We start from the raw sequence: 15,432 nt of genomic DNA on the forward strand, positions 1-15,432 counted from the left end.
CACCGTTGTACACATTCATAGCTCTTGTTAGTCGGAACTATATCATAGCCATCATCCAAGGATATACACAATGATCCATATACACGGCGTAAGGGGAGTTAATGGTGGTTCCATTCAGGCTACACTCTGCTTTAGTTGTCTCCTTTCGTCAATAAAACGAAAGTTGAAATTTCAGAAAATCCCAAATCGATACCGTCTAGACATTGAGAAAGAAATACTTCTAACATACATATGTAGTGCACTAGGATACGGGCGTTTGTAATAAGAAGTGTTCGCTAAAAAGTCGTGGAATAAAATAGAAAAGCCGTTAAAGTACATGAACCACAAGGGTACTTCAGTGAGTATTATGTGGGTTAAATGGGTTACAAGTCGTTTACATGTAAGAGTAGTGACAATACTTAAGTTATTACTATTTTACCTTAAGTAAATATGCTATACAGGTGATGCATGTATTAAGCAAGATAAGTGTGAGAATCAGACCACGAAAACCTATTTTATAATATATATTTAAAACCTTAAACTAAATGAACTGTTATGATTTCACTCGAGAACGTACCGCATTCAAGCATTCATACTATAATATATACTAGAACTGTGTTACTGCCAATACAAAAAACGTTAAAATTAATAATCTACTACTGGCTTATTCGTTCACTAATAGGTGTGTTTTTTTTGAAAATCGAAAGTATCCAATCAAACAAAGAACAAATTGGATAGCATTACACATTTTGTTTTTAGTGAATCAAAGATAAACTGAAGGTTAATTAATGACTAGCTCGGTTTGGTTGCTTTGTTAAATTATTCATTAAAACGCTCTGTAGTGAGTGCTGTTTTTTGTATGTGTTGTATGGTACAGCGACCAGTTTTATACGTTTCAGGATGGCGGCTTCAGTGACGCCGGGGTCGGTGGACGGGACACAGAACGAGCAATACTACCTGCGTCTTCATCTGCTTTTCATGAAGGCTGGCGACGTACTCAGGAAAAAATTCGACTCTATTGTTAAACCATACAACCTGCTAACTGAACTGAAAAAGCGCAAACGCGAGATTGATAAATTGCAGAAAGATGGTGTTATTTCTAAGGAGCAATATCGTCTGCTCTATCCTAATCCAGACTCGAAAAAGTTTGACGTCAGCCTGCTGATTGTTCTGCTTAGAAACATCTGCAACTTGCATCCACAAAATCCTATTTGGAAAGAGAACGAAAACAGCAAAATAACGGACACCATGCCTCCTATCATTGCAAGCATCGTGCGGATAAGGAATCTTCGTAACAAGGTATACGTTGTTCTCAAATTTAACATATTAAAATTAGTGTGGTGTTTCTACGCAAATAAGGAACAAACTAAAACAATATTATTGAGTGCTATAAAATGTATATTTTCGTTGATACCGAAAAGTCAACTTTTATTACAGACGGATAACTTTTTTTATATTATTTTCCTGTCCAACTGGGTGGAAAAAATGTATACAATGAGACCGATGAAAGGGCAATATGACACTTATTAGTAATGCGAATGCACATTTTAATCATACTGAAACTGCTGTTTGTATCTCGTATGTAGTTTGTGCTTCTGCCAAACATGTATGCAAACGTACGTACCCCTGCACAGATACATGTGCTCTTAGTTTATAGGTAAATGACAGGTTGTTTAGTCACAATAGTTGTATGTGTCAGCATCGCGCAAAGGCTGCCAGTTATACTTTAAGTAAAGTTTTTCATGATGTAAACTTTCAGATGCAGCATAAGAATATTGCTTATCTGGACCAAAAAGAGTTTGAGGATAACTGGACTCTTCTGGAAAATGTAAGTTTTGTAACATAAGTCGACGTCATTATAACATTGCATTATGACGTTTGTCAATCGGTTAGCGTTGAGGATTTGTATTGGTTTGACATAAATTAGCAAAGTTGAAAGTAATGGGCTATCGTTTTATAAGGTATTATAAATACCCCTTTTCAATAGCAACTTAAACTTGCCAATCCAGCAAACATGACTATATCGGGCCGATATCGGCTGAATATCGACATATCGGCCAGTGTTTGCCGATATCGGCCCGACATGGCATATTGACGGAAAAATTGTATGCGTAATAAAACTATACGATTTAGATTTGAATGTTTAAAAATAATTACATAAACAATAGCTTTTATTTTTCATGGACAAATAACGTTTCAAAAATATGACAATATCGGGTTGATATTGGCTTGATGTATACGTAGTATTGCTTCAAGGGAGAGCAATGCATTTGTTGTAACTTTCACTGGCAGTTTATTTCCCTTCAATTAATAAATATTTTAATTCGCTATCATCAAATAATAAAACCAATTTCAGTTTATATGGTAATTTTTAATGAATTATGGCGTTAAAAGATTCAGATCATGTGTATTTGATAATTATCTACGAAATTATTTAGTTTAATATTCACTGCGGTATTTGTGCCATTTCAAAGAGAAGTTGAAAGTCAAATAATATTTTTGGTTTTATCAATGGTAAGTACTGTTTTGATCGTTGTTCGGCGCCTGAATGTAAGGCATTATTCTAGTACTATTCTTTATATACTCAGTTTTATTCTCGAAAGTAATAAATACTTTTATTTAGAGTAAAATGTCGAAAAGAAATGTGTAATATATTTTCTGTGACTAGTTCTCTTTGTTGTTTTATCAGTTTGATTAAAATCAGCATTAAGGTAGCATGCGAAATCATGTGCACACAAAAGCAAAGTATTGCATTGATGTTTGGGTTGGGTTTCCACGATTATTTTTAACTGCTACCATTGAAGACAAATTTAAAAGTAACATTTTGTTATCAACTATGAATTATAATAGAAACACATTTTATTTTACAGTACTGTATAATATGGAAATATCGAAGTTGCAGAGAGCGGACAACTGAAAATTGAAAAACCATTTATATTATATAACTTTTTCATACTATGTAAGTAACCTTCAGTCTGTCAGGATGGTGTGTCTGCATTTATGTAATGTTTGTGAAGCAAATTAATTGTTGATACATAATTCTGTTCATGATGTACATTTAGATGGAAAGTATTGATAAAAAGAGGTGATTTAGGCTATTTTACACATAAGAAAAAACAAGATGATTATGCCAACCATTAAATTGACCTAAAGGGGGGAAATGATCAGGATAACCGAGTAATGCATTTGTTAAATGTGACAGTGGCAATGGCAGGACTGCTTTGCAAGCATCACAACAGTAACTTCAAGATCCCCAAACAGTTGCACCATATCTACAGGTATGTACCGTTCTTAATCTTTGTTTTCAAGCATAGTTCAAGTATAGGATCGCCCAGAAATATACGAAGGGATGAAGGCAAAATTTATACAAACAACAGAAAAAAATAATTCACATTTAACAAAAAAGCAATTAAAAGTAATTATACCCAATTCTTTGTACATGCATTTTGTAAATACCCATATCCTGAAAAAACTTATATCTACCTCCGTATTTATAGTACAAGCACTTAATCCAGAGGCTGTCGTTAAATTCCGTCGTTTCTCACGGGAGAGGTACGAGAGACATATGCCGCCAGAATGAGGACAGCATCGCAAAGAGATGGTGGAAAAGAAATAAAGATGGAAATGAAGCAGACCCTGCTGTCTGAGTGCATCCTTGGAACACCAGGATGAAAAAAACAACAATCTTATGTTAAAAACCCTTAATATTTAATGCAGGAGCTTAACCTTAAGTATTGTTCAATGAAATAACTATTACTTCAAGTCTTATTTTGTTTGTTTATTTATACAGTGACAGTCTGTGTGTATTATGGCCTGTCTGTGTATCATAACTTGTCAGTTCATGATGTAAAACCTGCTCAGGGGTTTTATCCACAGTCTGTTATAACCCTATTGTTTGAATATTTAATGCAATGATAATAAAAATTTGTAAGATCAAACAGTTTTTTTATGGTAGGTTTTCATCGCATTAAAATGTTTCTCTCTTAAGACAAAACAAGACAAAATCGTGTGTATAACTATCATGTTCTGTTGTCATTGACCATGACAATCCAGCTGTATGAGAATAGGGACGAAATAGGATCTCGGCATCATGCTTGCTAAATGTCGGCTTCTTACAATATGCCGACATTGGCCCGATGTCTAGCCGTGTTGCACATCCGACATCGGGCCGATATAAAATGTTTGCTGGGTAAATTCTCTTTGTCAACTTTTACATTCATATAAGGTTTAACTACTGGTGAGCCAATGTATGAATACATATAATCCTACCTTAACTCAATTATATTATGTATATTATGCGTTCTGCTTATACTGTTTTATTTTACAAACGTAAATCAAATTGACATACCTTCCGTGTTCACATCAGGCGATGGTAATACTTGGCTGTTCCTGCGGGTTGAACGACGTAAAAGCTGATATAAACAAGCTGATAACAAAGTCCTTCGACCTTGTGACGCCCGAAATGAAAAGCCTCCGTGGTATGATATAAATCTAAGCAACTTTTTACTTATAAATAAGTTATATATTAAGATATCTTTAAGACAGTTGTTAACAAATTGTCTACTACATTAAGAGATATCTGTTTGAAAACTGTACCAATGAAAAAGATCTTTGACATTCTTATGACGTTTTACATGTTAAGAAAGATATACACAGTAAAGGCCAAAAAATTAAACAATGATCAATACAAAACCTCATTTATTTTTCACAGAGAACACTATTTGGTTCTTTGAGGACAACTGTGATGAAGAATTCTACGTGGAAACAGATCGATTTAAAGACGCCATTCGTTTACTGAAAGAAAAGCATTGCATCGTGATAACTGGCCATCCCGGGGAGGGGAAAACTGCAATGGCAGCCAGGCTGGCCCTGGCTGACGGCACAAAGCCCGAAAACTGCCTGAAATTGGAGCATGCAGGAGACTGGAGAAAAGTGGATTGGTCATTAAAGCTTTTCAATACGGTCATTGTAGACGATATATTTGGAGAAGGCGCACTCAACCAGACACTTGTTGCTGATTGGAAACCGTACCTGTCTGAAATGGAAAGAGCTGCAAAGCAGAAACGTTTGAGAATCATAATTACCACCAGACACTACATCAAAGAGGAGGCTTTGGAGGTAATGGACAAGCTCAATGTATTTAATGACAAGGAAGGATGCGTTTTGCTCTTGTCGTCTTCGAGGTACTTGTCGTCTAATGAAAAGAAAGAAATTCTAATGTCAAGGGCAAAGAAAAACCAATCTGAGGACATGATTGACACCTACAACATTGAATACGAAGATTGTGTGAGGAAGGCAGAAGGAGTAATGAAGATGCAAGAAGGTCAAAGAGAAGACCTTGTGTTTGGGTTTCCGCAGTGTGCGACATTTTTCGTCCGAAGTGAGGCTTTGATCAGACACGGTTCTGTATTCTTCAGCAAACCAGAAATACACTTCAAAACATATATTGAACAGCTATACAGAGGCAAGGATGAAGAGCAGTTCCATAAGTTCTTGGCTTTGGTAGCTCTTTGGGCAAAACCGAACATGAAAATGAAAGAAATTGATTTACAAAATGTCAGAAAAGTGTCTGATCATGTGAAAATTGTTGCAGACTGTTTTGGAATTCAAGTTGATAACCCTTTTCTTGAAACTTTAAAATCTTCCCTGAAAAGCCATTGCCATGACCTGTTGCTGTTGATCGATCATTCTGGGGATTTCACGTTTAGTCACAATGTGAACGGGGACATGGTTGGGGTAGTCCTTGGAAGTCACAAACTCATGGAATGCATTGAGTTATGCCCGAGAGATTTCCTTATGGAACGCGTTACTATCGCATCAGCCAGAGAGGGCGAATTTCGTGTTGAAGTGCCACCAAGGCACTATGGCGCTTTGTGTGAAAAGTTTGCAAAAATGATTGGTAAAATTAAATGCAGCCCTATGGCAAAGGAGCCTCCACACTACGAATTTCAACAGCTCCAACGTCAAGGTCCCCGTTCGAACATCGTTGATGCGCTCTGTGACATTGACTTTGGTATAGTAAAACACAGCGCATTTAAAGACGAATGTTTCGTGAAACAATTCATCAAATACATCCGTGAAAAGCATCTCGATCAGGATCTTTTCACTGTTCCTGTAATGAAAATGACAGGGTACTTCCTTGACTACGGTATCAAAATGACAGAAATGGTGATGTACCTTCCGGGTTATACGCTTTACAGTGGACTGACTGTGTTAGCGAAAGAATTGATTGAGCAAGACATTTTTCCAAAGGACCAAATCGATCCACTTCTACTCGCAACACATTCCGGTGATATTGGCATGATGAAATTACTTCTAAGACATGGTGCGAAAGTTTCGGGAGACACAATATATGTCGCGATGCATAAAAGAGGAAACATGTCTGAAACAAACGAGGTCCTCGATATAATAGTTGAATACCAAGGTTTAGATATCAATGACAAAGGAAACGCCGTTAATGGGAATTATCCGTTGATTGTTGCAGCAAGAAAGGGCTTTACCTATGCAGTAAAATGTCTGTTGCAGCATGGCGCTGATCCGTCCGTAAAAAATGATAAAAACCTGACGGCACTGCACAAGGCAGTCATCTATAAGCATGACCTTATCATCCAACTTCTCATTGACTATAATTCGCCATTGGACGAGAAGGGTGGAAAATTTAAGAGGTCGCCTCTTCATATTGCTGCTGATCTTGGTTTACGTGAAATCGTCGGAATGTTTTTGAGCAAAGGTGCAAATGTAAAGATCAAGGACCATCGTGGCCACTATCCGATATTTTTGGCAGCCATCAGGGGTCATTCTGAAACAGTCAGTGTCCTTTTAAAGCATGACAAAAGCCAGGATAGTTTGAGGATTGCATCGTATGGCGAGAACTCGTTCATCAAAGGCATGTCACTGTTTCATGTAGCAGTTTGGAAGAACGACAGGAAGCTGATCCAACTGCTAATCGACGAGAACGTAAATCCTAACGTAAAAGACTTCTTTGGTCAAACCCCGTTGTTCTATGCCATCATGACGGACAGGAAAACTGCAACGCGCATGTTGTTTCAATGTGCCGACAAAACCATGCCCCAGAAACAGGGATACACGCCATTGCACGCGGCCATTCACAAGGGAAATATCAAACTTGTAGCCAAACTAGCTGCAGAAGTGGACGTTAATGCGGTTGACAAGTACGGTCGGACACCTCTGCATGTTGCGTGTGAAAAGGGAAATTTAAACGCCGTAAATCTATTACTAAACAAATACAATGCAGATCCACTTATGATCACAAAACGAGGAGACACAGTTTTCCATATTCTGAGACGCAGAAAAGGAAACAAAACTCACTTGGATCATTGTAAGCGCCGTTTGATTGAGATTATTTTACTGGAAGCTCATCCAGCAATATTTGAACGTGTAAAGGGTATGCAGAACAACAAGGACGTATCCATTACTGACCTTCAAAAACTTGGTTCGGGTGACATGGAAACTATAACAGCTTTGAGGCGAAATATAAAATCTGACTTTGATGAGATCAGCGACGATGACGAAAATGTAGCGTGGCCTAAAGCTCCCACTAAAAGATTACTGCGTATGAGAAGAAGAATGCGTGTAACAGGCGCACTAAATGATTGGTTATTGCAGAATTTGCTTAGAATGTATTTCAGGTGGAAACTCTTCGGCTGTGGACAATGGTGATGAATGCGATTTTGAAGGTGGGATTGATTCTGGGGGATATTTTGATTATTTGTTTAACGTTATGAACCTGAGATGTTCTAAAAAAAATTTTTTAAATAATGCATATTGTGTTCTTTGTAGCTAATAAGCGGCGATGAATTGGTAGAATTGTATGATTTTGAATCATATATGCAGTATTGATTGAAGACTTTCGTTTATTGAAATTAGCTTTAGAAGATTTATGCAAAAAGCTACAAAAACAAGCTCAGTAACATTCAGACATCTGTATTAAATACTGGAACAGTCTCTTGAAATGTCGAAGGAATAATTTTTACATTCTCGACTAAGATAATATTTCGTAAACATCATGTATATTTCTACGAGCTGACAAGGGTTACCAACTATATGGACATGCAATCGGTTACATACAAAGAAATATAAAATGCATGCCATACATTATGGCAATTACTGGTTGCACTTCGTCTCTTCAATACTTCTTATTAATCTCCTGTAAAAATCAAATAAATTTACACATTTTGTGCCTACTACTTTTTAATACTAGCTACAAAAAATAAAGAGGTTTTGCAAAAATAGCTATGTATTTGAATTTTGCAGATAAAATAAGAAACAATTTATCAACAATTGAGTAACATGTACGATGCTTAATAACAACTAAACTTTTGGGAATTCTGTGCTTGGTCAACTCCACGTTGTTTATATGTGTTAATGTATGCATATCTGTATATGGGCCTATATATATGCCACGAGACTGGCTCCGTCACGTCGAGCTATCACAGTCGAGCGAATTGATTTAGGCATGTCAATTTAAGAAAAAAAGTTATTCTAAAACAGCGTGATTCATTAGTTAGACATATAAACGATATGATGTTTGTGATTTTTTAAATATTGTTTTTGTATTTTTCTAGATATCAGGATGTTTTGAGATAACATTGATAGTGTGGTAAAAAAAGATTGAAATTTAAGTTTTAGTCAAATTGAATATTAATTTATCCTTACATTTTTACACTTATACGCTTTATGCAAATAAATCCTATCATTGTATAATAAGACATATCGATGGATGTATTGGTCTTCATTTATACAGAAGGCGATGACGATTTTGGTTAGAAAACGAAAACATCAGTGATTTGTTTTAATTAAATTAACATCTAAATATCGATTTGTCGGCTTGGCGTATTGATACGTATCGCATCAGCATCGCATCATATTTTATTTATGTTTGTTATTTTTGTGTGCTGTGACATTAACAGTTGCTTTCTTATTATAATTGTTTGCATTTAACTGGAACATTATATATGTCCTTGTTATTTTGCTCAATAAAATGAATTTTATACCTGCTTGTCTCGCTCAATCTCAAAGTACATAACTAATTCATACGCGCCAGTTATTCCATATATGGAAGATAGCGGTAAATTTATACCAAATTGAAACCGAAATATAGACATAAATAAATAGAAAGATATATAATCAATGAACTATTGCCATAAGACGCTATTCGTGTGGCCAGCAAAACGTCTCCTTCGTTGATTAAACAAATATACGTCTCGTCCGGCAATCTCGACGGATACGTGTTTACACACCGAACTCGACGTGATAATGTCCCTAGAAAAAGCATCCTTTCAAAATAATCCCGATATATCGATTAAAAGATATTATCGCAAATTCCTAATATTTGCATAAAGTGAGAATAACCGCCATGGAAGAAGTGTGGGTAGAGATAACAAATGTAACATAACTGTGTGCTAATTTCCGCATACACATTTCTTGGGACCACGGAATATCAGGCCTTTGCAGATGATTGTAGAGGGATGAGTTTGTTAGCCAGAAATATGGTCATTTATTTATCATATATTGATTTTCATGAGTGAAAACATTTTATTTATTAAACGATCATTTGCATTTCATGGTACTGACTATTGCCACTGATTTTTTGCATTCATGTGACGCATACATGCTTGTGGTGGCATCCGTGTATGGACTCAATTCTTATTTACCTCTTTTAGTTCCAGTGCTCGACAGCTTCATTTCACTTTCTTTGAATTGACCAACTAAATTCTTGAGATGTCATGACTTTTCTAGATTACTTATTGATTTTTTAAACTATGGGACAAACATTACATGATACAGATAAAAAGATAAAGAATGGGATTAAATGAGGACTGGCTAAGCTTTGCATTTTCAGACAATCTTTTGCCATAAGAGGACACTTTGACAGATATACATGTATTAACCGATTGGTATTATCTTCGTTCATTATAGTTTATAATTGCATAGTTTATTTCAATGTATAAAAGCCATACGCCCATGAGTAAACAGTAAAACAAATTTAGATACATATATCAAGCAATCAATCGTCGGTCCCAAAAATAAGTATATATGTAACTTATAACTGCATAATTCACATAACTGCATATTTCACATATTGAGAACAAACACTACCTATAATAATATCACCGTGAGGAGAGGAGATCGTAGCTATTAACCTTATCTTAATATTACGAAACGCAATGTTTTATGTTTTAACAAAAACACTAATTACAATTGTATATTTGTATGTATATGAATGTTTGTGTGTGTGTGTATATAGAGATAACGGGATTTGACATGTTACCTTATGCCATCGTATATATATCTTGCGTTTCGTAATATTTAGGTAAGGTTACTATACATATATTATGAATATACATCGCTCATTTTTTACGAATAACTGTGTTGGTACTTGTAATAAGTCCCATATACTTTGGTGCATTTGGTCTTTTCCAGAAATATGTACGTTTGCATTGTTTTCTTGAATCGTTATATAAAGAACATTCTAACAAGAAATGAAGTTCGAATTAAAGTATATAACAAATTTGACATTTTCTGTCAGGAACAGGTATACAGCTCCTCACATTTACACCTGCTGAGATTCAGCAAGATATTAGAAGCATTGCAAATCAAACTTTGTGTATATAACTGTAATTTCTGACAGGCTTTTGGCTATGAGACTTGACAAAAACAAGTAAAGTTCATTGTTGATGTTATCTTGATTTAGCCTTTGTTTTGTTTTCTATTATGGCAATTAAGAACACAGTTGTGTTTTAACTACGTCACATTAAAGCTGCACTGTAACAGGTTGACACCACCCGGAAAAATGTTGTTGTTTTTTTGTGTAGATTTTTGTGGAATTTTGGCCAACTTGTAAGTGGTTTCAACCATTTAACGAGTTTTGTGTCTTATTTGGTGGAATTGGTAGGTGAATGTTATTCCTATATCACTTGCTAGATGGTACTCCGTCTAATCACCAGAACAAGCCGGAAAAGTACCAGAACAAGCCGGAAAACGGTTTGTGTGGCTGTTCGGCTATCCGGATTTCTTCACGCATCTCAGACTATCAGTAAACTACAGACTTCTATTTGCTAGACATGTTTCTAAATAAGGCATTTTTGCAACTCTTCAAAGGGGTGGTTGGAGTAGAAAGGACATTCAATCTTGTTCAATTTCATGTTTTGTCATCTCAACAGCATTCAGGAGAAAAATTTTTCAAAGAGGACAAATACCAATTCTCCTATACCAGGGCCAAATCTACTTACATTGATGTTGAACCTCTCATCCATTCTTTAAACTTTATAGGAATAGAACATTAATTTCCAAACGTAAATATGAAAAACTGCGATTTGCTTTTTGTCAGCAGTCTTATATCACTGGTTTTGCGAAAATTTGCTCATTCCAAGACATAATATGAATTTATAATTATCAAAACAGTCAACCTGTGAACATTCAGCTTCAAACAAAGTCTATATTATATATTATGTCTCAGAGTTTCTAAAAAGCCAATATTTTTGCTTTATCATATATTTGATTTTCATTTACATGGTATTAAACCTTTTTAATATAGGCAACATTTTCATGGATTTAAAAATAAAACTGACTTGAAAGTTGATTTTAAAAGGGATTTTGATACAGGGAATAATGTACTATGTAACCAGCAGCAAACGTTTTCGGAAAATAACTCAATGTTATATAATATAAGAGCATAGACATAATACGCTGCTGCGGCCTAATCATGATTAAACAGCAAAATACGATAGGCTGAGACGAATTATTGCTACGAAATCCATGACTTCCAAGAAATTTTGATCTAATAACTAAGAACACATACATTATTCTTTCAATGGTACTCAATTCTGTGAAGTTCGAATGAAATCCTATTAATGGTCGAGAAAATGTTGTTACTGGCAGAAAAACGAACAAAGTCAGAGAAGCAACATTGCGTGTGTGGGTGTGTGTTTAGTTAAGTATTCATGTAGCCAAAATATTTCATCTGATCCTGTCATTAAAGTTCCAGAATATAAAGTTACTATATATAGGTAATTTCTTCGCAGTCATGTCCTTGGCTGACTATCATGTCATGTCCTTGTTCTCAGTCATGTCCTTGCCGTTTACCCAGCGCCATTAAACGGGGTTTATGCTTAAACTTTTGGCTACTAAGCTTGTTTCTGTAGTTTTCACATAAGTAATGATTCAACGGTGGTAAAAATGCATCCCAGAAGATATTTCTGCCAGTTGCATTAGCTCTGTTATTTTAGAATAAGACATTTTGGGGGAAAGCTAAATATTTGATATAAATGTATAGGGCGGTATAGAGTTGGCTTGGAGTAATTTACCGACTTAAATTTCGAATTAGTCTGGGTTCCAAGTCCTCATTTGTGAGTACAAAAGTGTCTGGGATGTTATACAATTTAATTTTATATGTTCTGTAAGGAGAATGTCCATTGCTTATGGAAAGAGAATGTTGGCTTTTGCGAATTTACTTTAAGTTTGTGAAATGAGAAATATAAAATAATGGGCTGTTATGATATTTTGAAAGTAAAATATAAACCCAAAATACCTAAATATATATATATTATGTTCAGATTCAAGTTTTACACATTATATATATTTACAGGCTTGTTTCTTTATTTTATTATTAAAAAAATGGTATTTTTGAATGTACTTGTGAATATGTTCATGTAATGTTCTTCTGTCATAATGTTTTTTAAGTTAACTTATATTCTTAACTATTTCAAGGTCGAGGTCAAGTTCATTTGAAGGTCAAATAATTAAATTTACCAGCTACACTGTTCTTTTATTTAATATGAATGTGTAGTTTGTTTTAAAGAGTAGTGGCAGACTTGCAAATTGTATGTTACTTCATTTTAAACAATATTTTAATGTAGAGGTGGTCTTAGATGTTGTTTAAAACAAAATTTAGACAAAAGAAAAACTAAAGCACGGCATAAATCTATTCATTAATGAGTTTCATGTTAACAGGCATAAATCATCTCTACTATGTCAAGGTCAAGTTTGTTTCAAGGTCAACCTACAAAAAATGTGTTAGTTTTTCTTTATTTTTTCTTTTAAAAGTAAACAATGGCATGTTCATTTATTATTCATTTGATTGCAGAACTGGAATCATGAACATATATTTTTCAATACTAAGTCGGTTTCCGAAAATAGTTTCCTTAATGATTTGGTGCCATACTAGTACACGTTGTATAATGAAAGTGCAAAATTTGGCGTTTCCTTGAAGTTGTCCAGTTAAATTGTTGACTACATGTATATACAATGTCTGAATACAAGCTGCGTTTTTATTTTCTAGTATACAATACTTACAATTACAAATTAACCAACAGAACAGACCACATAACGGTCAATATCAAAGTTATTTTACGGATAATTGATACAAAGTTGTATAATGTTTGAGTATTTTCTTCTTGTTTTCGACAACAATTAATTCCGAAATCTGAACGGTAATCAGTAGGCGTATCCTATTAATGGAATTACTAGAGTCTAGACAACAAAACAACAAAAACAAAAACAATTCACTTTTACACATGATAGTTTTTGAATATTTAATTGACAACAGTTTCGTGACCGTATTCGCTCGTTATTGAAGTATGTTAAAAGGTTGTTGGTGAAGTAACTATTATAAAACCTACTTTTCAGGATCGCAGGTCTCAATGGTATCTTTTGAAGTATCTTTATCAGTTGTTGTTGTTTTTTTAAATACTGTTATTATTTTTATTATCATATAACTGTTCTTGTATGCGTTTTCATTGGTATTCATGTGTATACATAAAGTATTTGAAAATTGAAAAGTGGTTGGAATTTTGTTAATAAAAAATGTGTAAACAAAGGGAAACTCCTTTAATATGAAGAAAACTTATAGAATATACTAGTAAATAAAGAAGACGAACATATTTCTGTTTAATTTGGCAAAAGTGTGATATGATAAATGTTTTCCAACCGTTATGTGTTTTGCTTCAGTTTGCTTGGCTCTAAAGGGTGTGTATGCTTTCCTAAATGTTGTTTTATGGGCACTGTGTATGCTTGCTTAGAGTTGCACATGGGTTCGTTTGGATATGAGAGGGTTTTATGGGTTCTTTGATGTACATGGATCATCCAGATTTTAAACTACATCCACGATGACATTTAAAATCTGCAAAAAGTACTTATGGTTTAGCTATGGATAACATATTTAAGTCAATAACACAATTCTGTACATATACATCTTCGGGTTTCAATTCCCATAAAAATATATCAACATCTCAAACACTGAAAGAGCTTGGCATCATAAACTCCTAATGACTGTAATATCTCAAACATATTTTAAGAATGATATTTCAGGTATCTGTTGATTTTTTCCCTGCCAGTTTCATATACTGGATAAAATATTGCTTTATGTCTTGTACAAGAAATCATCGAGACTTTCCCATCCCAACTCCATATGTGATATTTAAGAAAATAGATATATTCATTTTTCTCACGGCAAATAACACTCACTTGTTCAAAGGCGTCAATGACGTCATGGAATGCATGTATAAAGACTCTGTTGTCTGCTTCTTCACACACTGTTTTTGGCAGATTTAAAGGATGTCTTTGAATCCTCCTTCTATCACATATTATGGCTACTTTTCTTGAGTTCTTTTTCATTTTTTTCTGGCAAGAAAATCCACCAAAACGGCTTTGTTTACATGTGGAGTACTTACGAACTAGCTTTTCGTTTTCGAACTGGTCTACGTATCCCCATTTCAATTTCACTGGCTCTAGCTAAGGTTGGTGCATGTTATGAACAACACCCAGAAATTAGATCCCCCCCTTCAATGTGGTTATCGCTGATTGGAAAGGGGAAACGACAATTAGGTTAAAACTGATATGCCTCTGCCTCAGGTATGGGATTTAGAATGTAGCATGAATGGGACCGGGCGCAAGTAGAAAAGCAAAATGTTATAATGTACATAAAGTGGCTAAAATGTCAACAGATACCTAGACATTACATTCTTAGTTTCCTTGATTTAATGAGGAAATGTTACGACGTCTTCATTCTCTGGTTGGGTAAAAGAACTTGCTAAGTACCACCATCAGTAGGATATAAAGACATTGTTATTTCAACAGTGAGGTGATCGAACATGTGATCATGAGGAAGGAATCGACAATACTAGAGTGACAAATTTTGTAAAAGCAATACGCTCTTTAGAAATTCTACCCCTATTTAGTGATGCATTGGAAATGCTCGTGTCCACCTACAGGCATGCATTTTAACTATAGGTTGTTTATGCCAAGATGCAAGCACTCATTGGAACTGCAGGCAGCTCGTGTTTATCTACAGGCATAACATATAACTGCTTGTGTACCACATACAAGCAGGTAGCTGGTGCCAATCTACAAGCAAGTATTGGTGCTGGAACGATAGGTGTATCGTGCCTATCTATAGGCATGCATTGAGACTGCATGTAGCTCGAGACAACCTAA

At 34.9% G+C, this 15,432-nt stretch overlaps 2 protein-coding genes across 7 annotated transcripts in view; both read left to right on the forward strand.

Annotated features, from left to right (window-relative positions):
• LOC128231096 (uncharacterized) overlaps window positions 1-15,432 on the forward strand; it is a 63,354-nt gene that overhangs the window by 34,895 nt on the left and 13,027 nt on the right. The gene's annotated exons all lie outside the window — the stretch shown is intronic.
• Window positions 198-8,996, forward strand: LOC128229760 (uncharacterized). 6 transcript variants are annotated; one of them, XM_052941574.1, is made up of 5 exons: window positions 198-337; window positions 879-1,278; window positions 1,739-1,807; window positions 4,346-4,457; window positions 4,691-8,996. In XM_052941574.1, exons 2-5 carry the CDS (start codon window positions 880-882, stop codon window positions 7,657-7,659), a joined length of 3,549 nt encoding a protein of 1,182 aa, XP_052797534.1. In that variant the 5' UTR covers window positions 198-337; window position 879; the 3' UTR covers window positions 7,660-8,996. The 6 variants fall into 6 exon arrangements, with proteins under 6 accessions (XP_052797534.1, XP_052797537.1, XP_052797539.1 ...); XM_052941577.1 differs by lacking the exons at window positions 198-337; window positions 879-1,278; window positions 1,739-1,807 and adding exons at window positions 1,827-2,938; window positions 3,182-3,257 and having other exon boundaries at window positions 3,477-4,457; XM_052941579.1 differs by lacking the exons at window positions 198-337; window positions 879-1,278; window positions 1,739-1,807 and adding exons at window positions 1,827-2,938; window positions 3,182-3,257 and having other exon boundaries at window positions 3,495-4,457.

Source organism: Mya arenaria, chromosome 4 (genome assembly GCF_026914265.1).
Source record: "Mya arenaria isolate MELC-2E11 chromosome 4, ASM2691426v1".
NCBI classification, from domain to species: Eukaryota; Metazoa; Mollusca; class Bivalvia; order Myida; family Myidae; genus Mya; species Mya arenaria.

What these genes read in the sequence shown, in the direction of transcription:
- LOC128229760 (XM_052941574.1), top strand. Translation starts at nt 880, where the DNA reads ATGGCGGCTTCAGTGACGCCGGGGTCGGTGGACGGGACACAGAACGAG. An exon ending in TAAGGAATCTTCGTAACAAG is followed by an intron (nt 1,279 to 1,738) that starts GTATACGTTGTT and finishes GTAAACTTTCAG; the next exon opens with ATGCAGCATAAGAATATTGC. An exon ending in ACTGGACTCTTCTGGAAAAT is followed by an intron (nt 1,808 to 4,345) that starts GTAAGTTTTGTA and finishes TGTTCACATCAG; the next exon opens with GCGATGGTAATACTTGGCTG.